This window comes from Amaranthus tricolor, chromosome 8 (assembly GCF_026212465.1).
Source record: "Amaranthus tricolor cultivar Red isolate AtriRed21 chromosome 8, ASM2621246v1, whole genome shotgun sequence".
Lineage (NCBI taxonomy): Eukaryota > Viridiplantae > Streptophyta > Magnoliopsida > Caryophyllales > Amaranthaceae > Amaranthus > Amaranthus tricolor.
Window position 1 is genome coordinate 20,927,562 of NC_080054.1, and position 26,299 is coordinate 20,953,860.

The 26,299-nt window shown below is 36.1% G+C and overlaps 2 protein-coding genes across 4 annotated transcripts; one reads left to right on the forward strand and one right to left on the reverse strand.

Annotated features, from left to right (window-relative positions):
- The first annotated feature begins 693 nt into the window (after window positions 1-693).
- LOC130821803 (serine/threonine-protein kinase/endoribonuclease IRE1a-like) lies at window positions 694-9,886 on the forward strand. 2 transcript variants are annotated; one of them, XM_057687584.1, is made up of 8 exons: window positions 705-895; window positions 983-1,057; window positions 2,593-2,833; window positions 3,555-4,882; window positions 5,585-5,757; window positions 6,397-6,643; window positions 7,422-7,725; window positions 9,541-9,886. In XM_057687584.1, the coding sequence occupies exons 3-8, from the start codon at window positions 2,639-2,641 to the stop codon at window positions 9,685-9,687; spliced, it is 2,394 nt and encodes a 797-aa protein (XP_057543567.1). In that variant the 5' UTR covers window positions 705-895; window positions 983-1,057; window positions 2,593-2,638; the 3' UTR covers window positions 9,688-9,886. The 2 variants fall into 2 exon arrangements, with proteins under 2 accessions (XP_057543566.1, XP_057543567.1); XM_057687583.1 differs by having other exon boundaries at window positions 694-1,057.
- Window positions 9,887-10,930: 1,044 nt separating this feature from the next.
- Window positions 10,931-16,084, reverse strand: LOC130821802 (glutamate receptor 3.6-like). 2 transcript variants are annotated; one of them, XM_057687581.1, is made up of 6 exons: window positions 15,273-16,084; window positions 12,853-14,093; window positions 12,484-12,761; window positions 12,369-12,400; window positions 11,857-12,263; window positions 10,931-11,599 (listed from the first exon to the last, which is right to left on the reverse strand). In XM_057687581.1, exons 1-6 carry the CDS (start codon window positions 15,550-15,552, stop codon window positions 11,234-11,236), a joined length of 2,604 nt encoding a protein of 867 aa, XP_057543564.1. In that variant the 5' UTR covers window positions 15,553-16,084; the 3' UTR covers window positions 10,931-11,233. The 2 variants fall into 2 exon arrangements, with proteins under 2 accessions (XP_057543564.1, XP_057543563.1); XM_057687580.1 differs by having other exon boundaries at window positions 12,853-14,177.
- Window positions 16,085-26,299: the final 10,215 nt, after the last annotated feature.

Genomic DNA, 26,299 nt, shown 5'->3' on the forward strand with positions numbered 1-26,299 from the left:
ACACTAAGTTGGCTTGGTATTAGAAGGGATTTCCTCCAAATCCACCTCTTACGGTCAATTCACGTTTAGTCTTTAGTAGGGCAAAGTTACGCTTTAACAATATTACTTAATTTTCCCCGCTTTATTCATTCACACTTTCACAACTCAAAATAATTTGATCTAAAAAGAAGGGCTTAATAATCCTTAACGTCATTATATAAAATCAACATGCTTGTGTTCAGACGAGTTGGTCAAAACCACCCGAATAAGAAACACTAGGTCTTATAATTAGGGATGATAGCGAGTGCAAGGCTCTATTGTACTTGACTTAGACTCTATTATATATGTCGGATTTGGGTCCAAAACAAATAAATGAGTCTAAATTCAGGTCTACTATTTCTAAATCTCAACTAAACTCAACTATAGATAATTGTTTAATACTACTAATTAATATTCAAACCCAAAACAAATAAAGGAGTCTAAATTCAGGTCTACTGTTTCTAAATCTCAACTAAACTCAACTAGTTAATAATTAATATTCAAACCCATTTTGCCTTAATTTTAGAGTTAGCCAACACATACATTACAATTGAGATATATATTTTTTTTTTCTTTATGAAATCACATTTTTGGGTTTAGCAAAAGCAAAACTTCTTAAAGTTCAAACATGAAAGCCAAAGAAAAGAGCAACCATTGAATTTAGGACTTAAGGAGTTAAGGTTTAGACAAGACTCAAGACTTTAGACAATCACCAAAACAAGGCAACCTCAAAGTTAAGTCTACAATGTTGAATTTGTTGACAATCTTTGAAAAACCCAATCGCCCATATGAAGCTTCGAATATCCTTCCTCCTCCTTCAATAGCTCTTCTCCATTTATTCCTGATGATCTTTAAATCAATCACTGACTTGATCAGTGTAATACCCTTTTCCAATGAAACTCCAATTCCTCCTTTCCTCCATCTTTTCCATTATCATTGCTCATGTTTGTCTTTCCATTTCTAGTGATCTCGTTTTACCCTCTCCTGGAGAGTTTTACCTCCACCGTCCCGCTGCAAGAAAACCACTTTCGTTACCTCCGTAAGTATTTTAGATAATGTTAATTGTACTTGAATTTGTTCCTTTTGTTTAAGTGTTGATTATTTGATCATTTTAGGAACAGTTTTGATATGGTTAGGGTTTTCTAAAATACGTTTGCTCCTCAATTATAGGATTTGCTTTGTTGGGTTTTTCAATTGCATGTACCTCTCCGTCTTTAGTTTGGCTCGTATGATCTGCATATGGTATAATAATTTCCTATACGTTAGTAATTATTTTGGGTTTTGCTTTTTAATGGAAAAGTACAAATGGTTGCTTTTAGTTTTGGCAGATACTCTCTTGGTTCCTACTGCTCTTTGATAGTTATTGTAGTGGTGGATTTGGGGAAAATGAGTGAATAGGAGATCTGTAGAGGACGGAAGGAGTGGAGGAAGGATTATGGATTTAATGTTGTTCAAATGATTTTGCTGAGGAGTGAATTCAAATTTTGCTTGTGCAATTTTGACGTGATTGATGAAGAGGACGAAGAGGAGGGGTGGAAAAGATAAGAATTTAGATTTCTTGATTAGTGATAAAAAATTCAATCAATGAGAAATGAGAATTTATGTGGGCGACCACTAGTACTGATATGAAAATTTATGTGGATGACTAATTTATTGGTTCATGTAGCCGACTTGGGATCATGGCTTTGGCATAGTTGCTGTCCCATTGTTATGCGTTCTACTCATTTGAGGAATAAGGGATCTATTATGGGAATAATAAAGCTTGGTGAGGCATCTAAACATATTATGCTGTTGGATACATGGATATGTCAGTTTACTTTAAGTTTCTTCATTCGACTTTGTATTGTCTTGATTGAACCTTTATAGAACTATAGCTGGAGATATATAATCTAAGTATTGAGGGAGCTTGTTGTAAGTTGGTTATCCACAAGACCACAACACTCTGAATTGAGAAGCACTTCTGCTATTTAACCCGTGTTTCTGAAGTAATAAGGGTTCAATATGTGGTACAATTGCATCCAATTGAATTTCACCAGGTCTGCTTTTATTGGCGATACTAACTTTTTGTTGGGAATGTGGATGTTTGGTTGTAATTATATGGTGCATAGTGTTAAGGGCACTAGTGTTTCTGATGTTTGATTCTAGTTCTTATCAGTAGACACCTCCAATATTAACACACATATCATTGTTTATATAATATGAAAATTGAATTTTTTACATAATCAATCTCATTTGATTGCTTCTGATTCTATTCATATGATATGCATCACACCTCTTTAGTCTGTATTGTCTTTTTGACAATGTTGTAGTGATGCTGAATGAACTTGTGAGTACTGCATAACACTTGAGAGTGATTCAAGTCGGTGAATAAAAATTAAAGTTGGGGGATCTTGTTTGACCTAAACAAATATGAAACACATTGTTTTTTAATTAGAGAAACTAGATAGTTGTAGTGAAACAGTGAACAGAGGGCGTATTGTTTCAACTATCCTAATTATGTGTGTTTACTTTGGGCTTTCTATCTTTCGCCTATCTCTTGCATCTTCTGTTTTACTTACCTGTGACTCATTGCAGGGAACAAGATTTCGAGCTAGTAGTTGCTCCTAATGGCATTGTCTATATGGTAGATACTCGAGAAAGTGATTCTAGAAAAGTAATGTGGTCTATTTCTTCAGGGCCTCCAATTTACAAGTCATATCAGGCTCCTGTTCAAGAAAATAATGAAAAGGATAAAGTACTGGGACACAGTAGATATGCTTTTCTGGAATGTGGAGATGACTGGGAGTTATATCTGAACCATGAATATGGAAAAGTGGTTGGTCACATCTCATAACTCTCACATATCTTACCAAGCTCTGTGATGTGATTGTTTAGCCTTTGTGGCATTCGTTTGAATATTCAAGTTACTACATGTCACATTACTTTTTGCATCAAATCTTTCGATAGAAGTTTAGATTATAAGCTATGCTTTTGAAGAATTATTTTTAGGTGAAACAGTTTTTCATTCACTCACATAAAAATCTCGTTTTAGGTTCTTTTAGCATTATTTTAAATGGTTTAGGCCAATATTTGGCGGTTAGCTACTGCAATCGCAATTGCCACCACATTTTTGCACTGTGCTAGAGATATAATTAGGTGCCTGAAATGATTCAAACTTTCTATCTGAATGTGCATGTGAGAAATTAAAGGCATGATGCCCATTTTTACAGTGTGTTATTGCTACATTTGTTTAAGATAACTACAATGGTTTTGACTTTGTTAAGGCTTGAATGCTGCATCTGAGGCAAACTTCGGTTTCTCCACAAAAGGGAATAATGAATGCACTGATAGTTGTTGGCTTATTACCACCATTTGGAAGTTTAAGGCTGTTATAGGTTTATATGATATTTCCGTAGTCTCTAAAGATCTCTTATGGCTCACCGCTAGTCCCTGAAGATCGTTTTTGTAATACAACCTTTTTGCTCTGTATATTCTTTGAAAATTATGACCTAATTAATTAATGCACGCAATAAGCATAAGTTTTCTTTAACGTGCAGAAACTTGAACTTGCAATTCAAGATTATGTGCAAAAAACACCAATATATGAGGATGATGGAGTTACTGTGGGATCCATGCATTCTAAAGTTTTTAGGGTTGATTTTTGGACTGGAAGGCTTATTTATGATTATGAAAAATCTGTTTCTAGTAAGGAAGGGGCTGCACAGATTGCCTCAGCCCTAGGTAGAACTAAAAGAGGATCTTCAAGCATGAAGGCATCAAGTGTGGAGTTATACATAGAAAGAATAGATTATTCGCTTTCAACTAAAGTCTTTGACAAATTAGTTTGGAACCTAACTGTTGGTTTCTTTAAAACCAAAGTTAGATGTAGAGGGACTGAGCATTTGCTTGATGGAGCTTCATTTAATTTGGACCATAAACTTGGCTCTGGTTCTTCTGATGCTCTTAGAACTTTCTCTTTACCTTGTGAAATAGAAGTATCCGTTCGTCGTTTTCGCAAGCAGGAGACGTTTGAGTCTTTCCTTATACTAAAAGGCCTACCTGATAAACTCTCAACCACTCATCAGAAAGGGGTATTTTTACCTACTTATAGCCACCTTCGGCCTTCGCGTGAAGTTCTAGAAATTGAAAGGGGCACTCGTAAGAGGATTGTCAATTTGACGATGTTAATAAGGGGGTATATTCCATGGATTTTAATCTTTGTGACTCTGCTGCTTATTGGTTTTGCTTTTCATCATAGATTTATAGTGGGAAGCGGAAAAATTCAGTTAGATGAGGAGTCGATCTTGAGTACTCCACCGGTGTCTTCTAATAAGAAAAGATCTCGTAAACCTATGAAGAACATAAATGCCCCAAGGGAAGACCAACATAATGAGAAGGCTGTTGGACAATGGCTAAATCTCAATAGTCTTTTGCAAGGTGAGACAGAGGGACATATAATTGGCAAATTGTTTGTGTCCAATAGAGAAATAGCGAAGGGAAGCAATGGCACTGTTATATATGAGGGAATTTATGAAGGTAGGAAGGTGGCAGTGAAACGCTTGGTTCAGGCTCATCATGACATGGCGTTTAAAGAAATTCAAAACCTTATTGCATCAGACCAACATCCTAATGTCATTCGATGGTATGGCGTGGAATATGACCATGGATTTGTATATCTTTCTCTTGAGCTCTGTTCTTGCAGTTTAAATGATCTTATTGAGTCTTATGCTGATTTCCCTCATAACTCTATAAGCTTTGGTGACCAATCATTACATGCAAAGACAGAGTACAAAATCAGGTTGAATTCTGTGCAGGCTACCATGCAAGACATTAAATTATGGAAAAATAACGGGCATCCGTCTGCCTTGTTGTTGAAGCTAATGAGGTCAGTACACTGTCCCTACAGTTGATGGGAAGAATCTGTCCCACTTAAGTCATTTCTTGTACCCGATTCAATAAACAAAAAAAAACTTAAAAGAATAATGGGTTTAAATTATCATGTGCACCAATAAGATGAGTGTGGTACAGGAAGTGGTACAAGAAGCTGTACAGAAGATTTTCACCTAACCTATTGTAACATCAAAATTGCATGCTATAATCATTGTTCTGTTTTTGTTAAGTCGCATATTGAAGTTGGTAGGTGTTTTTTAGTGATTTTTTTTATGCTAAAGGGGAGTGTTGTGTGTTCATTGTTTTTTTTTTTTTTGGAACGATGAACATCCTTTAACAGTTATCCTTCATTAGAGAAGATGCACAAGTTCCTGCCCATTCCGGTAGTAATGCTTGCTTGTTGTTTAACCTTAAATATAACTTATAATACAAGCTTAACTGAAACTTTTGATTATTTGAATTGGGAACTCTGCTGCCATAGCCTTATTATAAATTCTTTAAGTACTTTAGAGAGCCATTGTAAAAAGTTCATAATTCACATGCAGTAGTTAAAAATGAAAGGAGGATCAAATTCTGTGTTGTTTGGATGTGTGGTTTAGTAAGGTAAACTCATGTTGTACTTTGTACAACTTTCCATTGTGTGTTTGTGTTGTGATATTTTAAATGATTCTCTGTTTATTTTTGTATTTCATTGCAGAGATGTGGTTTCTGGGATTGTTCATTTGCATGAACTGGGAATAATTCATCGAGACTTGAAGCCACAAAATGTACTGATAAAAAAGGACAAAACCCTCTGTGCAAAGCTTTCTGATATGGGGATTAGCAAAAGGCTTCTTGCAGATATGTCTTCTTTAGGTCATCATGCTACTGGTAGGTGCTCCATTCTATTGCTCCTGTTCTCTTCCCTTTATTTCTTTTCTTGTCGGAGATTAAATTTATGGGTTTTTTTTTTAAAAAAATTATTCTAAATTGGGTCTTAGCCTAGGCTCTGAGGACCTTATCTCCTTAGAATGTATTACGCATTTCAAAACTAAGTTTTAATCTTTGTCTCTCTTTTCCTTTATCCCAACCTTTTCCCTTTTTTGTCTAGATCTTTCCGTTTCCTTACCAACACTTCCTCCTTACTTAAGTTAAAAAAAAAAGTTAAAGGTTACAATAATTTGGACTGGAGAGAGTAGGTTTTTTTTTGTTTTTTTGTTTTTTTTTTAATTAAAATTTTTTTTTTTTATGTAAAAGATGAGTAGTCCTAGTTATATGCTTATTCTCAGCTCCGAGTTCAGACTTCTGTCAAGTAGTCCTAGTTATAGGTAAAAAAATGACATTAAATGCAGTACTTGGAGAAATCAATCCTATGCACAAGGAGATGTAGTCTTCCAAGGAATCCTTTGTGCTGATGCTTTTATGTTACCTTAGAGATACCGGAGTTTCTTGTAGTATGTGACCTTATATAGTGCTTTATGTTACTTCTACTATTAATCATATTTTTTCTGACTAATGGCTTGTAAACAGGTCATGGAAGTTCTGGCTGGCAACCTCGTGAACAGCTACTCCATGGACGGCAAACACGAGCTGTGGATATATTTAGCTTAGGCTGTGTCCTTTTTTTCTGTGTTACCGGTGGTCAGCATCCCTTTGGTGATCGATTTGAACGTGATGCCAATATTATTAGGGATCAAATGGACCTTTTTCTGGTGGAGAATATGCCAGAAGCACTGGAGCTTTTTTCTCGTTTACTGCAACCAGACCCTGAAAAGAGGTGAGTCCACTGAAAGAAACGGCCCTGGCCATTGTAGCCCATTAAACTTATGTTTCTTGCACTATTTTCAATCGATTAGGCAGGATGTTACACATTGACTAGCTGCTCGGTTTGTTTCTTGTATTTAATGCCTTCCTTTGCTACTACTTTTCTCGTTTATTATCCTTGCATGTCACATTGAGTACTTGATAAGTATAATTTCTATAGATTGCCATCTCCTTGCCCTAAATTGAGGTTTTTGACATTCTAATCATTAAGGAGTTAAATTGCTGTTCTAGATTTGAATTTAGCTTCAAATTAGAGAGAGAGAGTAAGATCACAGCTTTTAATTTGAAATCTTTATGTGTACTTCATTATCATACATGGTCTTTTCTCTTACAGAATTTACAACTTGAGATAATGTAATACATCTCTACACTCCTTTCATCTCTTTGTGTACATGCCCGCCCCCCTACTCTTCCCATGTCCATCTTTATCAATCAACTTTCTTTTGCGACCACCACCATCACTATGACAACCTCCATGTCTGCGGGAGAGGGAAAATGACAGATCTTGTACGCTCCACCCACCTTCATGGTGATTGTTGCTAGCAATAATGGGTTCCCTTATTTCCACCTTTTAAGTTTGGGACAATAAAATCCTTGGGGAGCACTTTGGGTTGATTAGGAAAATGGGTTTAAGCTTATATGACTTTGCACCCTTTCTCGCTCTTTGGTTCTTATATGTTGAGCTGTTGCCTGAAATTTCTAGTAAGCTGACACTTTCTAATTATTGTTAGGCCCAAGGCACAGGAGGTGTTACACCATCCATTCTTTTGGAACAGTGAGATGCGCTTGTCCTTTCTTCATGACGCTAGTGACAGAGTTGAATTAGAAGACAGAGAGACTAATTCTAATATCCTGAAAGCATTGGAAAGCGTTGGTTCTGTGGCTATAGGTACCAAATGGAATGAAAAGTTGGAACCTCAGTTTATAGATAATATTGGTCGTTACAGACGTTACAAGTATGACAGTGTCCGCGACCTGCTGCGGGTCATGCGAAATAAATTGAATCATTATCGAGAGCTGCCTGCTGAGATTCAGGTAATGTTTTTCATGTTGTGAATATTTGTAGTCTTTCGTGCTCGTTCCTTGATGTCTCTTAAACTGTTAATGCAAAATAGGATTCCAAATGAAGAAATATGGTACTAAGAATGTTGCTAATGCTTAAATTTAGATCATGACAAACATAGAATACGCTAATCTGAGAATGTTGTTTCACTTCTGAATGTGTTATCTATGACTGCTTTAATGGTTGTAATCGAACTTGCATCCTTGTAAGATTTTGAACTTTGAATAACTGAAACACAGAAGTCATATTTCGTTGTGATAAGTGGCGGATCCAGGATGGTAGCACCAATATGAAAAAAAAAGCAAAAAACATTGACTTGAATCCAACACATTTAACTTCTTAATCCAACAGCATAATTATGGAAAAAAAAAAAAAAAACATAGCCATACAAAGCTAAACTTGATTAGCTAAATGTTTTTGAAATTTGTAGAGTTAATGATTCAGGACCCAATAAGTCTTTAACACGATGAACGTCTCCACATAATTTTCAGGATTATTAATTATAACTACTGTATAGCCTTCTTTTTTAATTCATAAGAAGACTGTATTTTACCTCAAAATTATCACGTGGGACATTAATTCAAGATAATAAAAACACAATTATTACATTATAATGCAAAGTAATTAAAAGAGATCCTAAACGAAAACCATTATTTAGACCTAAACCCACCTCTAAAATATCTCTCTCTGTCGTAGCTCCTCATTTGTCTTAGCACTCAAAAATCCAAAATCTTCATAACTCCCTACATTTGCAACTTACGTACAACTTACTTGTAGAAACTTGTTGACTTAGATGTTAAAACTAATCATGTTAATATAAATAGATGATAATGTGGTGAGAAGGTGGCAGAGTGGTGATGAACTTCCTAGTTCTAACACTAGTCGCTCCACCTCCGCCGTGTTTCATGGTGGATACAGAGCGGTACAACCACCACTCAATAGTAGAGATGATCGAACTTGACTCCATCATTGGTAGGTCCAAGTAGTGGTGTTGATGGTGATAATGACCGTGGCGGTGTAGATGAGATCATTGCACAGGTGTGAGGAGGAAGATACCTTGGTGGTGGAACTTTTCAATTTTGTACAAGGGTAGCACCCGTCTACCCATGGCTCCGTAGTAGATCTGCCTATGGTTGTGACTATTATTCAAGAATGTGAGTAAAGAGAAATTTTCTCAGGATACCTTTTTTGGTTTTGAAAAATTTATTGAAATGAAGACCCAACAAAAGGTCTAGTAGTCACATATTGAAGACAAATTGATAAAAGAAAATCGTTTATGTTGTTTGGTCATGTTCGATGACCAGAAAATGCACTTGTCAAAAAATTGTAAGGTTGAGATTTTGAGAAGTTAAAAAGAGGAAAAGAGCTTGAAGAAAACCTAGATAACAAGAGTGAACACACGACATAAAGAATTGGGGTTTGAAGCTAGCTAGCTTATGACAATAAACACGACTGATTGGAGGAGAATACATGTGGATACTCATTCATATTGATTTTCTTAATTCTAGATTAGTATTAGATATGACCGATCAAATTATGATCTCTAATGTTGATTGTTTTGTTTCATGTAGCCGACCTCATACATTGAGATTTTAAGGCTTTGGCATTATTATATTTATAAATGAATATATCTATCCTTGATTGAATTCACTTTTTTCCTAGACTCTTATAGTTTTGTGTATAGAGAGGAGGATTTTGTTGTCTTCTTATTAATGAATCGAGTCACAACTGAAATCATGCGACTCTATATGCTTGTGGTATTCAGACATTCTTACTCATCATTTCAGGGACTTCTGGGACATATCCCGGATGGATTTGAAGAGTACTTCTCGAGCAGATTTCCCAGGCTCTTGATTGAGGTGTATAAAGTGCTAAATCGATTCTGCAGATCTGAGCCATGGTTTCAGAAATATGTTCAAGGAAGCATGCTTTGAGTACCCGGGATTGGATTCAAGTGTTGCTTCATGCTTGCAACCTGTACATAAACATATCTATACAACTAGTTTATATCTGAATATTTATGTTGTATTTGTAAATCCTTATTAGTATTCACCGTTATTATATATCAGCTGTAATATTGTATTTGAATATTCTTATTACTATCACCTACACGACTAGTTTATATCTGAACCATGTCAAATGTTCTCTTTTCCCGATCTTTCGTTCTCCAGAGCAAAGCAGCTGGTACCAAATGATAAACTGAAAGGGTTATTTTATTGTTCTTTCAAAAATATATCACCAATCGGGTCAATATGCACTTTTAGTTGCTACTTCCCGACTTTCTGTGATTTGTATTGTTTATGGAGTTCTTCAAAATCTCAGGAAGCATGCATAGGGAATAGGGATCTTGTATACATGAATATGGCCTTTCTTTGAGATAAATACTTGAATGAAGAATAGTACCACAATATTGGATTACAATAAAAAGTATGTTTTGTTAAGATCGTCAATATCTAATCATATATTTTGATATTCTGATGTTATTAAGTGAATTTCATTTTTGTACTTAATCCATGTTGCGTTTTAAGGGACAAAAAGCTAGTAGATAAATGGATAAGAGCTGCTCTCGTGAGAAACCGTTTTTCGGTTTAACCCAATAGCTGCCACATAGTTTCAGCCCGAAATGCCTTACAAATTACAAGTACTAGCAATAGCCAAGGCACATTTGACAGAAACTGCTTTAAGCCAGACAAAAGTGGAGAAGAAATCTTGAGGATTTGAAAGGTCAAATTTGACAGTAAATAGTAAATACTACTCCAAGATTTGCACTGTTGCAACTTGCGACAATTCCCCCTCTTTTGTGGGCATATATTTGCCGCCACTTTACATAAAGCTATAAGTTATCATGATTATGTGTATAGTTCATACAATAAGTGGATACTCCACATTTAGCATTTGTTGCTTACAAAATCAAGTAATCAACTACCTTCATTTGTCATTATTATAACAACCTTTTGTTGCCTTATAAAGGAAAATGTAGAGTAACAATAGCATGAGAGACGGTCTCTCAAGAGATCGGCTGATATATATTTTACTTGTTACCAAGAATATGTAATAAATTCTTGCTAACTTGGCACTTACTGCTGTCTTTTGTTTACCCTTGCTTTCAACAAAAAAGTTTTTGGAATTCAGGGTAGTTTATGTGGTAGAACAAGAGGGCCTGTTGCACTGGGCCCGCTTAAAGATCAAATAGGGAGTCCATATTAGTATTTAAAGAAAAAAAAATCGGGTATTATTTCAATTGGAATCGATTTCCACAGATAGGGTCTTGGATTTGATTCTAATCTAGCCCCTATTCTCATCCTACCCTATAATCCAAAATATATACGAAGAAAACAATATATAACATTGAAGCATACAATATACACTATTATTGACGATTTGCCTTAAAAGAGCTCACATATACACTAAGGCTCTATATTTCAATTTATTTTTGTAATTTACTTTTTAAGGGCTATAACCCCTTATGCTATCAAAATCTCAGATACTGTCCTGTCGAGGTTGTTCTTCTTTCTCATTGAGAAACGCCAAGAATCTCCGGAGGCAGCTACGTTGTGGACGTTGGCAGTCTGAATCTTCCTCACTGGAACGCCGATGACGCATGAATTTCTTCACCAAACGTATGCAATATACAATGAAAGCAAAGAAACAAGCTACACCACAAATGAAGAATAGACCCCAGAAGCTGTTAAGCTCTAGTCTGTCTACTGTAAGCTTTGAATCCTGTGACCTGCACGCACTTTTCGTCAGCCACTTATCATGGATCCTCTGCAAGTCCCCATCTTCCGACAGTTTTAGTATAGCCGTTGACATGTCTACCGCCAGTTGAGAGCCTTTCGGAAATGCCTAAAAGAATCGAAAGAACTGATTAGATTAACAGTGACCAATCTAGGATGTGCGATAAGTCGAAAAATTCAACCATCTGCATTGCCATTTAATATTAGTAGCGTTTTAAACAGAATAAATCGTTCATGGCCTAGGCAGGCCCAGGCCTATATTACCCGACTGATTGAGTACATGTATGAATGGTGAACGTTTAGAGTAAATAACCCGAAAATGATCTGATTTAAGTATCTTTAATGTAGATTGGAAAATAGACTTACAAATCCCCTTCCATTTCGGGTGAATGTTTGACCTCTGATGGTGTAGTGACATCTCCGGGAAAGGAAATTCTCTATGCGCGACATATCATCGACTATGGCAGCAACCCCGCCATTCTTAGGGCCCTTTCGAAGAGCTTCTTCATACTCGTCTTCATTATTAAGAGGAACAAGCTGAGACTTGGGAAACCGAAGATCCACATGTAGATAATTCATAGAAAATGAACCTTTTTGATATCCTATGGGAGCTTTGCTTCCCATTAAGCTCTCAATCCCTTTGATTGGAGAATAAAGCTGATGCAATGTAAATATCGAGCTCAAGCTTGCCGTGTAGCTCGATTTGATAATTAGGACTACAAATAACCATATGAATAGCACAAACCGACCTAGTATGCTTAGAGTAGTCTCCCCTGCACAAGGAAAATAAAAGGATTAACTCCTCAAACTTGGGATCTTTTTATTGGCAAATCTTTAAAACATAACTAATGAACTGGTGTAATGTTTTCTACACTTACTATGAGAACCGAACCAAGTTGAACAGCCGAACCTGCATTTGGAAGCATAATAGCAGATGGGTTTAGTTCTAGGACGAGAAGGAAGTAAGACATGCAAAATTCAGTTAACACTAACCATAACAATGTTTTAACTTGCTGTTGGGGAGGACCACGGAATTCATCATTGAATCGATGCTCCAAAACCCATATGACAGCTCCCAAAATAATGATAGATACACCGGTTACACACCACATTTTTGGAGTTAACGGCGACAAGAAAGCCCAAGCATCGGAGTCCTTGGTTTTAACCGGTGCCACAACAACAAGACCCGACTCAATAAATGGCTGCGTAAAATCTACTATTTTTGCTCTTTTTGCTGTAATCACAATATCCCCAACCACAGCATCGTATACCTGCAATTGCAAAAAGGTAGGGGATCATAAGGGAAATGTACTTATCATGTGTTGGTTCAATGTTGCAATAAATTAGGAATTCCGTACTTACTCCTTCAGACAGTCGCTCAACAAGCTCATCCATGTTCGGGTTACTTTTTCCATCTCCAAATGGTACCAAGTTATAAGAAATACCATATGGTAGCAAATTTAAAGCAGCTGTGAACACATCAATGCTGAATCCGGAGAATGAGTGCGTCTTAGGAGAATATGAAACGAATTCAAGGTAAGTAACACGTCGTGGGACTCCAATCTTAAGAACCTTCCCATTGTTCTGGAAAACCCATCCCCGAGGTTTCTCTATGGTTTGGCCGGGCCAGATTACACTAGACAGCTGCAGAGTTGAATCAGTTCGTTTCGAGGGTACAGCTTCTGAAAGTTTCTGTGATAGACCTGAAAAGTTTGACCAGTATCCTATTTTATTATGACCTGTTCCAACTATATTGAGGATTTCAAAAACAGGGTTGATTAAGTTCCGGTTTTCACCAAACTGAATTTGGCCTGTCAATCCTGTCATATTAACTTGATATATTTTGGACAGTAATTCTTCTCCGCCATCGAAAACCCTGATGGAATCAAGGTGCAGACGATTAACTGCTGAATACTTCGAGAATGATATGTTTCCGCCTTGAGCAAAGTACGCATCCAATGCATAGGCAAGAATCCAAACAGAATCATAAGCGTAAAGACCACATGTGTTGAATCCAAAAAAGCTATTGTACTCTCTTCCAACTAAATTGTTCCATCTAGCGGTGAAGTTTAACTTAAGATTTGAATTGGGTGTGTACACCCGTAAGGTAAGTAACCCTTGAATATCATTTTGTGCATTGGAAGGAAGAGGAGAATCTGTCTCTATAACGTCCATAAGCCAACTTGTAGCAATCCAAACAAAGCCGTTTTCTAACATTTGAAGAGAACGAGCCACTTCAAGTACCTTAAGACCATAACTATGATAAGTATGAAGAACAAAAATCCGGGATTCTTGTGAGATAACCTGAAACAACAGTCGCTTAATTTCATCGCTGCTTATTCCAAGGCTCATAGGCGCTCTATAGCTTATCTTACCTCCATTTTCAGCCAACTTATCACCTAAAGAAGCGATCCCATTCCTTCCATAATTATCATCAGTGTAGATGGTGGCTACTTCCCGCCATCCAAAGTAGTTGATGAGGTCTGCTATAGCATCCATTTGGTAAAGATCACTCTGAGTTGTTCGGACAATGAAAGGATATTCGATAGAAGAAAGAGCTGGGTCTGTCGCAGCAAAGGCGAGTAAAGGGATTCTGAATCCCGCTGCAATGGGAGAAACTACATGAGCTAGAACAGATGATTGTGGACCTATTATTGCAACTATGTCATCATCCATGAATGCCATTGCTGAAATAAACAAGGAAACATCACAAAAGAATTGGAATCAAAACTCAAACAAAGTACAAACCTACAAATTTACAAATGAATGAAATATAAAGTAATCATTTTACTTCAGCTAAAAAAAACTCCCTCTAATTCACATCAATTGTCCCATTTAGTTTTTTGACGGTATTCATTGATCACTCTTAATTTATATTTTATTCTTAGACGTCAAAATATAGTCAAAGTGAGATCTTGTTTAATTTGTTTTAATGTAAATTCTATTAATATCAAATTTTTATAATTTTTAATTATACACATTATGGGTGTTTGGCACAATGGAATGAAACTTGTGAGACTTTAAGATGAAACTTTTACGATGAGCTTTCAAGATAAAAAAGTCTCATCTCAACTAACATACTCATATTCACCCTCTCCCAAGATATTTTTCTTGGGGACTTTCTCCTTTTTTAATCCCATTCCTTATTCTCATTCCCTTTAGACAAACAAGAACTTAGACTTATTTTGAGACAAAGTCCATTCCCTTTCTCAAATCCCACATGCCAAACACCTTTTCGAGATATTTTGGATTAAACTAGTACATTAAAAATAGTGTGTCAAAATAAAATGGGACAATTGATGTGAATTGAAGGGAGTATTACTCTATTTTGCGTATTAGGATACTCTCCATTAGTTTTCTCTATTACCCATTCTAAGATTTTAACATCTATTTCAGAATAAAAAATAAAATGTCAAAATCCCCCTAATAAAACTCCATCAAGCAATAATAGCCACTAGATTGAGTAATGGACTATCCATTACATTTCAAGTAATGGAGAGGATCTGCACAGCTTAGTAACTTTAGACTTTTTGAGTACTCTACGGCAAGATTAGTTCTGCGCATTTGCAAGGTGTCCAATCGCAATCAGGGTCTCAAATATAATTTTATTTTAGTTTATATTGCATTAGTTTTGGTTTGATTTCAATCCCCAAACTAGCAAAGAAAATTCAGTTTGCTCTATGTTGAGTATACCAAAAGGGCAAAAACAAAAACCAGCAAAATTCAGTATTGATTCTAAAAAGTTCAGCTCAGTAATAAAAAGTGAGAAAAGGGGGTCTTACTCTGAGCAATCCCAAGGAATCCACTCTGACAATTATCAAGCATTGAGATATTGAGTTGAGTTCCATGAAGAACATCAGAAGAAGAATTCACATCATCTATTGCAGCTTGAATTGCAACATTTGCAACTTTCCCAATTGTGGAATTCAAAGAAAAGAGTGCACCAATGTTCACTATCTTAGGCCTATTTGAAAAATCTGTACTAACCCCATTAACAAAAACCAATCTTTTATCTAATACAACCACCAATGACAACAACAACCATAAATCCCTCAAAATCATGGTGGGTTAGCACAAATTATGAGACCCAAATACATATTTTACCCACCAATCTCATTTTAACCAAAAAAAAGCTCAAAACTTGGGTGAAAATACAGAAGAACAGAAATGGAGAAACAATATGTAAGATTCTTTAACTATAAAATTTGATATATTATAATCCTCACTAGTTAAGCAGATTCTGAAACATGTGAAAAACAAACACCCAACAGAAGAAAGGAGGAAAGAAAATGAAAGGTGTAGTAAAGTGGGTTCAAGAAAATTCTTCCACCAAATAAAGAAAAGGTAGAATTTGTATATTGACAAAAGGTAACTATCAGAAAGAAAGCAAGTGTACATTAATGTAGTGATAAAATGTTTGTTTCATGACAAATATTGAAGCTTCCTAGATTGACTTTGGATTGATAGAAGGGGAAGAAGATAGTGATTGCTTATAATTATTCAATTATTCCAAAAAAAAGTTGAGATGGAGGCTATAAAATTTGCCATTGATGGTTCAGATTGTCAGATTCTTTTGTTGTTGTAGCAAGTAGCAACCACTTTTCAGGGTTCTTTATTTAGATACCTTTTATAAAATAAATTAAAATAAAGTGTGGATGAATAATTATTAAGTTGTCAATCACATATAGAGTTTTGTCATATTTTATACGAAAAATTAACATTAATAATTTAATTATTAATAATTTAATTTTTTTCATCTGTCATATAATTTTACTTTTAAATTATTTTTAAATAATTCAATATTTGTCATTTGTTCACGGTAAATATTCTAACTTTTATTTAGTTTGCTAGCAATATATGTCTTATTATTATATTTTATTAGTGGCATAGTATGTTGTGGACTTGTAGGAAAATATATAACAAATATTAATTATTTGAAAATAATTCAAAAGTAAAATTATTCATAACAAATTTGTGAAGATTTGGATTATTAAAGTCAAATATCCTATTTTATATATTTTTATGCCAAAGATTTTTAATTTATTGTTCCTTTGAAATTGTTATTACCAATGATATGTTATAAAGAAAATTGTCGCTATAAGTAACAAAATAAAGAAAGAGAATATAGAACAAAATCAATAAGAAATAGAAATACTTCTATGTTTAAATTTATTTATATTTTTGGTTTAAAATCAATTCTATTTGTTTTACTAATTTTGTTTATAGAAATGTTCCATCACTTTCATTAGTTCATGAATACAGTTTTATTTTTTTATTTGTCGAATAATCAAACTAATAATATGGACTCCTTTTGAAATTAAATATTTTATACTTGTAGAGCAAGTAGAGGGAGATATTGAATGCAATAATACATGTTTTAATTTTGGTGGTTTCCTATTTGTATTTATTATATGATCTTGCATCTCACGTACGTACATGTGAATGGTAAAATCACTTTATTTAAATAGTACGGGTTGGTATTTATTTTCCATCCATACATATACCCATACATACCCATACATTACAAATCACTTTTGGATAGAATTTAAGTCAACGTTGGTCATTTATGCATGGAAATATTTTACAAAACCATAAAAGGAAGATCTAGAAAAAAAAAGCTAATGTCACTTAAAAAGATAAAAATAGGTGAATGGTAAAATGGGTGAACTTTTTCTTTAATTTTTGTAGAGTAAAAGTAGTATGAATTAAGGAAGGGAGAAAGAAAAAAATAGAGGTAGTCATTAGTGGAAAAAAACGTATTTACTGCTTATCATTTGCTGCGGTGTTTGTATAATCGCAGCAATAAATAGGAAAAAAATTGAAAAAAAAAATTTAATTGCTGCGGTTTTTTTTGGCTTGACCGCAACAAATACATAGCACCAACATTAATTGTTGCGGTTAGGCTATGGACCGCAACAAATAATCCTAAAAATTACCGTTACACAGCAAAATTTTTTTTAAAAAAGCATTAATTGCTGGGGTTGGCTAGGGCCCGCAGCAAATAGCCGTTGTAATATATATACTGTATAGTACACAGCACGCTTCGTTCAGTTTACACAGTACACAGCAAATAACCCGCCATTCTTTTTTCACAAAACTCGACTACAACGTATCGTTCTCTCAAACCCATTGAAAAAACTCGACTACAACGTATCGTTCTTCATCTTCACAAACGTAAGATTAAGCATCAAGATTTGTGTTCGTTTCTTGTGTTCATCTTCATCTTCATCTTCTCCATACTTCAAACTTCAAACTTCTACTGTTCGTGTTTATCATCAAACTTCATCATCTTCTCCATTGAAATTACGCTTCACAAACGTAACGTACAACAGTTTCTTCAAAGTTGTTCTTCATCTTCATTTGCAAACTATTGAAAAACGTTGTAGTGTTAACAGTTCTTCATCTTCTTGGTTCATAAACCCACGAAATTTACTACTTGGGTCTTGTTCATCTTCAAAACCCACGACATTAAGGTATTTTTTCTCCTTTTAATTTGTTAAGCATTTAAGTTTTGCAAGATATTCATGAAAAAACTCAAAAATTATGGCAACCGTTTGTATACTAATTTTGTTTCTTTGTTTTTCGTTGTAGATAACATAACCCACGCGAAATCAAGGTAATTATATTTATTTTACTAATTTGCAAGTTCATATCTTTATTGTTTAACATGTAATTTAGTAATGTAGTGAATTTTTGTTTGAATTGTTATTTGCAAATCTGGATACTATTTGAGCAAAATTTTACTATTTGTGAATTTTACATTATTCAAGTTTATGTGATTAGTTTGTTAAATATTTGTGTAATTGGTTAAAAATGTGGTTTGTTGTTATAGTTATGTCTTTAACTATTAGAATTAGAATATGATTTTATTTACAATATAGTGCTTAATATTGAAGTATGAAGTATAGAATTAGAATAAGAAGTATGTATATTTAGGGTTAAATAGATTTGGTATAAATAAGAGTATATTTTTTTAGGGTTAAATATGTTTGTTAGAAATAATTATATATGTTTAAAAGTTGTGTATTAATTTTGTTTTGAATCAATTAATCACACTAATTAGGATAACAAAAGATCGTTCTTGGATGTATGGAAGTATTGAATCGTCGGAATTTATTGATGGCGTATTAGAATTTTGTAGTATTGCGGTTGAACATCAAGTTAGGACGGGGGGAGTTGGTTTTTATTGCCTATGTGTCAGTTGTGACAATGTATCAAAGGTAGATAGTGTTGATATCCTTAGAGAGCACATACTTCGACGTGGGTTTAGGCCTCAATATCATGTTTGGGTTTGGCATGGTGAGGAGGGAGTTTACAAAGAGAAAAGTGTTGTTGAGGACGTCAATAATGTGGCCGATGTCAATGAAGATGTAGTAGATCATGTTGATGGATATGAGACAGATGAAGAGAATGTCGATGAGGATGTGGATCGTGTTGATGAGATGATGGAGGGAGTCGAGGATGAGTTAGGAAAACGTCCTCGTGTTTTTGACTTGTTGACAGAGGCTTCTCAAAAGCCTTTGTACCCTGGATATACAAAGTTCACCAAACTAACAGTAGTGTTGACAATTTTCAACATTAAGTCAAAGTTCAATTGGAGTGACGCTAGTTTCACAATGTTGTTAGAAGCGTTAGGTGAGATGCTTCCTGAGGGAAATGAACTTCCAAAGTCGACATATTATGCCAAAAAGCTCATGTGTCCTTTCGGCTTAGAGTACCAGAAGATTCATGCGTGTCCGAATGATTGTGTGTTGTATCGGAATGAAAACGAGAACTTAGAAGAGTGTCATAGGTGTGGGTTATCGCGCTACAAGCGTAAAGGGGCTCGGGATGCTAAAGGGCCCCCGGCTAAGGTATTGTGGTATCTTCTAATAATACCTAGATTCAAGCGCTTGTTTTCTATAAAGAAAGATGCGTCAAATTTGAGGTGGCATGCAGATAGGGTGAAGAAAGGTCACTTGCTCACACATCCATCTGATTCTCCGGAGTGGAAGAGTATTGATAGGTTGCATAAGAATTTTGGGGATGAGGTTCGTAATTTAAGGCTCGGACTGTGTACGGATGGAATGAACCCATTCGGCAATCTTAGTTCTCAACATAGTATTTGGCCGGTACTTTTAGTGATCTATAATTTGTCACCTTGGTTGTGTATGAAGCGTAAGTACATAATGCTTTCGCTTCTTATCTCGGGTTCTAAACAACCTGGCAATGACATAGATGTGTATCTTGCACCTCTCGTTGAGGATTTGAGAAAGATGTGGGATGAAGGCGTTTCAGTGTTTGATGCATATGATAATGAGGAGTTCACCTTGCGTGCAATGCTTTTATGCACCGTTAATGATTTTCCGGCATATGGCAACTTATCGTGGTATAAGAACAAAGGGAAGAAAGCATGTCCAATATGTATCGATGACATGGAATCCACGTGGATTTCTAAGTGCAAACACATATTCATGCACCATCGAAAGTTCTTCCCACGAGACCACCAATATCGTAAGAAGAAGAAGTTGTTCAACGGGGAGGTTGAGGACCGTGTAGCTCTCCGACCGTTGACCGGTTATGAGGTTTATGAACAGGTTAAGGAAGTTGAGACTGTATTTGGTAAAACGGGGCAAGTGCAAGGGGGTGAAGACCGATTATGGAAAAAAGAATCAATCTTTTGGAAGCTTCCATATTGGAGAGAACTACAGGTTAGGCATAGTCTTGACGTTATGCATATAGAGAAAAATGTATGCGATACCATACTCGGGACTCTCATGAAAATTTCGGGGTAAGACAAAGGATGTTAGGGCCATGCGAGATTGGTTTGAATGTAAGGGTCTTCGTCCGGAGTTGTGGACACATGTTAAGGTGAGTAAGAAAAGAAATAGAGCTGATGAAGTTTGTGGCAGTAAGAAGAAGATGAGTAATGACAAAGTTTATTTGTCTCCAGCTTGCTACACATTGTCCAAAGTAGAGAAGCGGACATTTTTTGAGTGTTTGTATGGCATTAAGGTTCCGTCTGGGTACTCATCCAACATGAAGAGATTTGTGAGCCTAAATGGTGAGCTGAAGTTGGGAAGCATGAAATCTGACGATTGCCATGTAATGATGCAAGTGTTCTTACCAATTGCAATCCGTGCAATACTGCCAAAACATGTGAAATATGCTATTACCGAGCTATGTTCGTTCTTCAACACAACAATTTGTAGTAAAGTTCTTGATCCCTTTAAACTTGATGCACTTCAACTCAATGTGATTGTAACTTTATGCAAGTCTGAGATGTATTTTACACCTTCTTTCTTTGACATAATGGTTCATCTTATTGTCCATCTCGTTCGTGAGATCAAGCTTTTGGGTCCAGTTTTTTTAAGGTGGTGTTATCCTTTTGAAAGACACATAGGTGTTTTACAAAACAAGGTGAGGAATCCAGCACAACCCGAGGGAAGTATGATTCAAGGCACTGTGAGCGATGAGATTAATAACTTTATAGCCGAGTATTTGGCCATGGCAAAGCCTATTGGACTTCCCACCTCTAGACATGAAGGAAGGCTTGAGGGAAAAGGAACAATTGGCTCCAAATCGGTCACACCTCCTCGAGAAAGCATTCTACAAGCACACTTGTATGTGTTGCATCATATTCCGGAAGATCATCCTTTTTTGAGTGAGCATTTTGATATATTGCGCGCAAAACATCCTTCTAAATGGGATAGGGCATTGATGCAGTTGCATAACAAAACGCTTATAATTGGTTTCATAATCGAGTAATATGCGAAGAACTCAAGGGTGTATCCGAAATTGTTAAGTGGTTAGCTTTTGATCTGCGTGATGATGTCAGCAAATATGAGGGTTACGATATCAATGGCTTCACATTTTGGACTGAGAGTCAAGACAAGAAGTCATCGTATCTACAGAATAGTGGGGTTTCTATTTTGGCGTCATCTACATTTTACGCGAGTGCGAAGGATCAAGCGCCGGTTGATGCTAAATTGGTATACTACGGGCGGGTACATGAAATATGGGAGCTTGACTACTCTACTTTCAATATTGGTCTTTTCAAATGTAAGTGAGTAGATAATAATCGACGATGCATAAAAAATGACGACCCTTGTGGATTCACTCTTGTAGACTTAGCTTGTTTGCGTGATAGTGAGGAGCCATTCATACTAGCCACACAAGCCAAGCAAGTATTCTACATTGTAGACCCGTTTGATAAAAAATGGTCTATTGTTGTACCGGGAAAAAGAAGCATCCTTGGTATAGGTGATGTTGAGGATGAGGAAGAATATGAAGCTTTTGAAGTCTCCCCTCCCTTTATCAATCCAAAATCAGTGCAAGATGATGTAGATGATGTAGATGTTGGTTATATGCGTGTAGATCACACGAAAGGAATACATTTGAATTAAGTTATTCACAAGGTATGAATTTAAAGCTTTTTAAAGTTTTTTTGGCACTTGGTTTGTTCTGCATGAAACTTTGCACAGAACACTATTTGTTATATATTATTTTGTTGAACGTATTAGAATTGTAAATCATAGTCATAATCTTAATATTACTTAGCTTATGTTCTAATATATTTCTATTCATACTCTTTCAGGTATTGATATACAATGCATCTATTCAGAGACGAAATTGTCCCGAGATTGAGACCTCGGATGATGAGCATCGTAGTTATCACAGTGAAGAGGACCAAATTGTGAGATACGAGCATATGGTTGAAGACGCTCCACCAATTGACAATGATTTTGAGACTGAAGACGCCCCACCAATGGATGCTCCCACTACCAGTAAGAAAAGAAAAGGGCGAGGTCCTACGAAAAACCTCAAAGTCACAGAACCCATGCATTTAGAATACAATGCATTGGGTCAACCCTGCGGAAAATGGCATAGGCAATATGGAAAACAAGTGGGCCTATGTATCCGCAATATTTCCATATTGCACGCATGGAACGAGGTTCCAGAGGGTTTGAAGAACTCTCTAAGGAATGATACTGTGGTAAGTAACTTTACTATTTTTACTCATTTAGTTTCATTTTGAAATTAATTTAATTGACAGTAATAAATATAAATTTTTTTTGTAGAATCTTTTCCACATCGAGAGCGACGAGGACAAGAAGAATGTGTTTCTTTCAGTTGTTGCTGAAAGATTCAGTGATTTCAAATCCAAGCTAGTAACTGGCTGGATTACGAAGAGGCGTGCCCGTACGACCAAAAAGGTCAAAACGGGAAACGAAGGTAGAGAGCAATCACCTTCGAAGATGCCCTACGAAATATGGGGTCACATATCGAAGAGGGATTGGGAGGCCTTTGTTGCCAAAAGAACAACTCCCATAGAAGTTGTGAGTATTTCATATCATATTATAGTTTACCAATTTGAATTTACTTCTTTTGATTCAGTTATTAAACTAATACATGACATTCGATTTCTATTGATTAATTAGGAAAAGCGTGGTAAAGCTTCTGATTCTGCAAGCAAAAGGAAGTTTTACCATCGCTTGGGCCAGAAAACGTACGATGAGGTCCGAAAAGAGTGAGTGGATGCGGGTTTATACCCCAATCAAAGTTCATCCACGCCCTCATCTACGACTACCTCCGCATCCCTGAATACTCCTGCTGGAGATCGGGTGCGTGATTGGTATTGCGGGCTTCAATCCCGAGATGCAAGTGGTAAATTTACCATTAATGATCCGGGAACGAAGAAGGTTGCTGATGCTGTGGTGAGTTTTGAAATTATTAAGTATATTCTTGATTTGTTTTGTATTTTTTGGCTTTGATGTACTTATACTAATTGCTATATATGTCACTTTTTTTTTTGAAGAGATGGGCTGGAAGGAAAACGAAGCTACGGGGGAGTTCACCCCAAGAGGCAATGTTGACGCATTGCATATGGTCTTAGGGAAAGACCACAGTGGGCGGGTAGTCGGAAAAGGAGGCGTCCGCGTGGGGTTACAGAAGGCATTCGGCAAAGAATGTGTTGCTACTCAATCCCGAACGGCGCTGCGGGATGAAGTAGCAACCCTCCGAGCGGAGATTACGAAGGACGTTCTCGCCAAGCTGGCCGTTGTGTTGCAGAAGATGGGAGCACCCATTGTTGACTTGGCAAACCTGATTGTCGAGGATCAGGAAAGTCAACATGGGGATCCTAATGCTTTGGTCGAGCCAACACCCGAGCCCATTACCCCCGTAGCACCCCTGCCCATTACTACCCCTGAAGGGGAAAACCCCACACCGGAGACCATAAACTCCGTTGCTCAAAATTCGGAGCCAACTCCGGAGCCAGTGCTACAGGTACATAGTTTTTAAATATATAAGCACTTATTAATTTAAATTGTAACGCGTTTTAATATTTTATTATGATGCTTATTATACTAAACGACACAATTTTCAGGAGGCGACTCCTTGTTCTCTTTTGCTGCCTCAGTTAGGTGTTACTAGTGATGGCGACTTAACTGAGGTTGCATATGGTGTGGCCCAGCCAACCAAAGAGGGCCAAACAGTGCATTCAATGCCTGTTGCAAGTGGCCACATCAGTGTGACCGTGGAAACTATTGCAAAGGGGTTTGAAGATTTCTCACTCCCGGTTCCAATGCCAAAATGGAGCCTGAGAAACTATCAGACACCCTAAGTAGTTTCGTCACATGGCCATATGCTTGGGTCCGATTCACTAACATGGTAAGAATAATTTGTACCTTATTTATTTTTATTTTTTTAATTGCATGCTTACACTAATTTAATTGTATAAATTGAAATAGTCGATGCCAAGTAAAGGTGTCGGTTCCTCAGCAAAGGTGTCGACTGGGTCAAAGTCGATGCCAAGCACTCCAATTTTGACTGATAAGGAGCTAAAAGATCTCTCTCAAGATTGCAAATGGCTGCACACTTGTGCATCTCGCATAAGTGAGGATGACCCAATCATTCTGAACCTGCTGAAAGAGCAATACTGCTTTTTAGAGAGCCCGTTTGTAATTATTGGTCTCAGTGACATCGGGCAATTTTTGAGAGGAGAGATGCTGAGCGTAGCTCTTATCCATGTCTACATGAGGTGATACTCACTATCTTACAAGTTAGGCATTGTTTTTTAATTGTTTTAATAACCGAATTACTAACAAAATTTTCTTATTCGTGAGTTTAGTGCGGCTTACGAGGAGCTAAATTCTTGCGAACCTCCAATAAAAAAAGGATGGTTTTGTCCTGAGTCGATTTCGGGTACTAAATGTGTAAATGATCCAGATGACGTCAGAGAATACATTGAGACTGCTTTGACTAATTCCCTTGCATCTAAACATAGATTCATTCTGGCTCCATATGTGGAAGAGTAAGTTTTATTTTTGAAATTGAACTTACCATTTGATTTTTAAAGTCACCTAATCTCTAATTTGTTGATTTTAAATTTGCGTTTGTAGTTTGCATTGGATAATTTTGGTCATATGTCCTTTAACGAACACTGCGCACGTCTTCGACTCATTACAAAAACCTCAAAGCCCGCCTCGCAACACAAAATTCAAAGCGTTGTTGAATGCGTACGTAATATTAATTATTTTACCAATTTGATTTAATTAAGTGTTATATATATATATATATATATATATATATATATATATATATATATATATATATATATATATATATATATATATATAATTACATAAAGTTAGTGTTCATGTGAGTAGATAAGATAAGGAATGATATATAAATGAGTCACGATAACTCAAAAAAATATAACTTAGTTACAGAGTTTTAATAAGACCCGGTGCAACATAGATCCTACTCAGACCCGGTGCTATATATTCCACTTTAAATGATGGGTGGTTGAGATTCGAATCCGTGACCTCATGTCATGACGGCTTATGATACCAAGTCAAGAACCAACTCAACCAAAAGCTTAACTTAATGATTAAAATCCTAGGATATGTTATATACTCTAACACTAATCACCTCTTATTGCAAAAATGAATTTGTTTATGACTGTTATGAATGGTTTAACTTGAGTGCACATTTGATGGGTGTATTCATGTGGTGACTTATGGAATGGAATCCTAGGGATGTCATGAATGGGTGTATTAAGTTTTGTCTTAATGTTTGTGGTTTATGATGATTATTAAAGTATGAATTAATGAGTAAATCATGGGAGTTATGGGATTTAATGAAGAAGTGTAAAGGTTTAATTTAAGATGCTCTACAATGCAAAGTCGAGCAAAACTGTCAAAAGCTCTCTGAAGTGTCGCTCGACCAGCTCGCTTGATCGAGCGAGCTTCAGGATGGGTCGAGCGAGCAGACAGAATGTAACCAGAAACTTCTTGTAGCCCGCTTGACTAGGTCGCTCCACCAAGCAAGCCTCTGCTTTGGTCGAGCGATGTCTCTGATGCTCCTAGAATGCTGTTTTTTGACTCTTTAAGTGCTTAGGGCTATTTCATTGTCATTTATTCATAGTCTTAATGTACTCAATGTTATTTAATACGATCTCTCCTATAAATAGAGAGCTCATTTGCTCATCCAAACATAACCACAAAATACACCTCAAGCCAAACACTAGCTTATATCTCTTTTCTATTGTAATTCTCCATATTTAAGAGTTCTTTGAACTCCTTTGATATATAAGAGATACTACACAACGGAGGACGTAGCCTAAGTTGGGTGAACCTCGTTAAATCTTTATGTCGTTTTATTGCATTACTTTCTCCCACAAACATCGATATCATTGATAGCTTAATTTGTTTGTCACAAAACCTCATACATTCGATCTTGACAATATTAGAGTTTGAAACACATTATTCGAACTCTAATATAACATCGTTTTCAATAACTTTCCAAAAAAACTTTATTTTTGTCA

Excerpts from the sequence above, each read along its gene's own strand:
- LOC130821803 (XM_057687583.1), top strand. The coding sequence starts at position 912 with ATGAAACTCCAATTCCTCCTTTCCTCCATCTTTTCCATTATCATTGCT. Across the intron at positions 5,758-6,396 it reads TTTAGGTCATCATGCTACTG|GTCATGGAAGTTCTGGCTGG; the intron begins GTAGGTGCTCCA and ends GCTTGTAAACAG. Across the intron at positions 6,644-7,421 it reads CAACCAGACCCTGAAAAGAG|GCCCAAGGCACAGGAGGTGT; the intron begins GTGAGTCCACTG and ends AATTATTGTTAG.
- LOC130821802 (XM_057687580.1), bottom strand. The coding sequence starts at position 15,552 with ATGATTTTGAGGGATTTATGGTTGTTGTTGTCATTGGTGGTTGTATTA. Across the intron at positions 14,178-15,272 it reads ATTCCTTGGGATTGCTCAGA|CAATGGCATTCATGGATGAT; the intron begins GTAAGACCCCCT and ends TGTTTATTTCAG. Across the intron at positions 12,762-12,852 it reads TTGAGCGACTGTCTGAAGGA|GTATACGATGCTGTGGTTGG; the intron begins GTAAGTACGGAA and ends TTGCAATTGCAG.